Here is a 2209-nt window from a genome sequence, read left to right as displayed (position 1 = left end):
AGATCACTCAACATTATCTGTCTAAATAAATAAGATAAAATAAACTGAAAAAACATCTTGATCAGGGAATGACAAAAAATAAAAATGGAGCCTTCCTTCAGGTAAAAAACTGCTCTTGTCCACAGGCACAGCTAAACTAAAAGAAAAAAAAAAAAAAAAAAAAAAAAAGGAAAACTTTTGACCTCGGCTATAATTAATGTATGATTATCTGAAAAAAAAAGTCTGCACTGGCTGTAAATAAACCCATTTTCTAAGAAATAATGTAGAAAATAAATACATTTTAAATGAATGCAAGTTATCAGCCAATAAAACGTACGTTTGAGGGGGCAAAATGGACCGGCACATTCAGCAAGTGAAAAGGGGTAAATGTAAGTCTTAAGAAAATGAGAAATAATTCCCTTAATAATGGTAGGGTCAATTCTATCCTTATAACATATATGGGAAGACAATCTCAATGATAGCTGAACTTATTGTATAATGTAAATAAGGTTGCTTAATAGTCAGTGAGGACAATTTGAGCATCCTGAAAACTTGCTAGTTTTACAGTATCTCCCTACAGTTCCTATGCAAACCGCCGCCCTGGGTAGCATGCGATTACGCCATGCAATTTAATGAATCCCACTCCTGGTGATATAAACTGCGTTTTATGATAAAATAAGAGTGATGATAGAAGGCAGAATGGGCCAGTGCCGCCTCTCGCGGCGTGGGTGGGGCTGACAAGAATAGACTACATTATGCAGTTCATTTAGTTAACAAGTGAAATAATGGGGAAGCGTGCAGTGGGAAAGCACAAAACCCTATTGAGGGCTCTCGGTGGCTTGCAGCGTAACCGTCACATGGCCGAAGCGGCTCCGTGGCGCCTATTTAAGGAGCCCCCGGCTCGCCTTCAGCACCACTTCGCTGTCCACGCTTCCACGCGCGAGCAAGCTCCCACATCCCACGCCACTGGCTACACTATTCAGCACGCACGACTGGTCTGCACATCTGCAACTATGCCGAGGTCCTTTCTGGTGGATTCGTTGATTTTAAGAGAGGCCACCGACAAGGGGAGCGAGAACAGCACGCCTCTCTTCCCGTACGCGGTGCACTCACCCGGCCCGGGCCACCACCCGCACGGGTTGCCGGGCGCCTGCCACTCCAGGAAGGCCGGGTTGCTGTGCTTCTGCCCGCTGTGCATGGCCGCAACGCAGCTGCACCCTTCTCCGCCTGCGCTGCCGCTTCTCAAAGCCTCCTTCCCGGCTTTCGGCTCGCAGTACTGCCACTCTCCCCTGTCCAGGCAACACGCGTCATCCAACGGCATCAACCTGGGTCACGGAGCCGCCATGTACCAGGCCGCTTATACAGTCCCAGACCCGCGTCAGTATCATTGCATCTCCATCGGTGAGTCTTCACCTACTGCAACATCTTTAATATTTATCATGCAAAATACTGATGATCTGGTTTCTATTCGACAGAAAACGGCAACAGTAAACTCCAGAGCAGCAAACGCATGCGCACGGCCTTCACCAGCACGCAACTTTTGGAGCTGGAGCGGGAGTTCACCTCCAACATGTACCTGTCCAGGCTCAGGCGCATCGAGATCGCCACCTACCTCAACCTGTCCGAGAAGCAGGTCAAGATCTGGTTCCAGAACCGCAGGGTGAAGCACAAAAAGGAGGGAAAGAGCGGTTCCGGAGGCCCAAGGACTGCGAGCGGCGGGTGCAAATGCTCTTCAGCAGCAAGATGCTCGGAGGAAGAGGAGGACGACATGCCCGTGTCCCCCTCGTCCTTCTCCGAAAAGGAGGACGTGGACTTGTCCGTCTCCCCTTGAAGTCCCATCATGGACCAATTGTTTTTCAATAAGCCAAAAAGACTTTTCCACTTTGTACATATATACAAAGAGAATATTTAATCAGGGAATTGTCCTGAACTATTGTAAAATTATGTATACACGTTGTACGTTTTGTATGTAGTTTTTTTTTCTGAAAACGATCAATTTGTTATTGCCAAAACATTGAGTTGGATTTGTAAAAAAAAAAAAAAAAAAAAGGGGGGGGGATCCCTTATTAGATGCAAATTGAGGCAGTTTTTGAGCTCGGCATCAAATGTATTATTCAGTGTATTTGCAAAAAATATTTATTTATTTAAAAATGTTGAAATAAAAATATTTCTGAGCCGTACATGTTGTCTTGGTGGTCTTTTTGCGCGCAATTGACTGCGCGCGTAAAAC

General features: G+C 45.8%; 1 protein-coding gene across 1 annotated transcript; it reads left to right on the top strand.

Annotated features, from left to right (window-relative positions):
• The first annotated feature begins 764 nt into the window (after positions 1–764).
• gsx1 (GS homeobox 1) lies at positions 765–1890 on the top strand. The gene is made up of 2 exons (XM_057820276.1): positions 765–1380; positions 1455–1890. The coding sequence occupies exons 1-2, from the start codon at positions 765–767 to the stop codon at positions 1808–1810; spliced, it is 972 nt and encodes a 323-aa protein (XP_057676259.1). The 3' UTR covers positions 1811–1890.
• Positions 1891–2209: the final 319 nt, after the last annotated feature.

The sequence above is a fragment of the Corythoichthys intestinalis genome, chromosome 18 (assembly GCF_030265065.1).
Source record: "Corythoichthys intestinalis isolate RoL2023-P3 chromosome 18, ASM3026506v1, whole genome shotgun sequence".
NCBI classification, from domain to species: Eukaryota; Metazoa; Chordata; class Actinopteri; order Syngnathiformes; family Syngnathidae; genus Corythoichthys; species Corythoichthys intestinalis.
Note: the sequence above shows the minus strand (reverse complement) of the source record. Positions and strands in the feature narration are given on the sequence as shown.

Excerpts from the sequence above, each read along its gene's own strand:
- gsx1 (XM_057820276.1), top strand. The coding sequence starts at position 765 with ATGGGGAAGCGTGCAGTGGGAAAGCACAAAACCCTATTGAGGGCTCTC. Across the intron at positions 1,381-1,454 it reads GTATCATTGCATCTCCATCG|AAAACGGCAACAGTAAACTC; the intron begins GTGAGTCTTCAC and ends TCTATTCGACAG.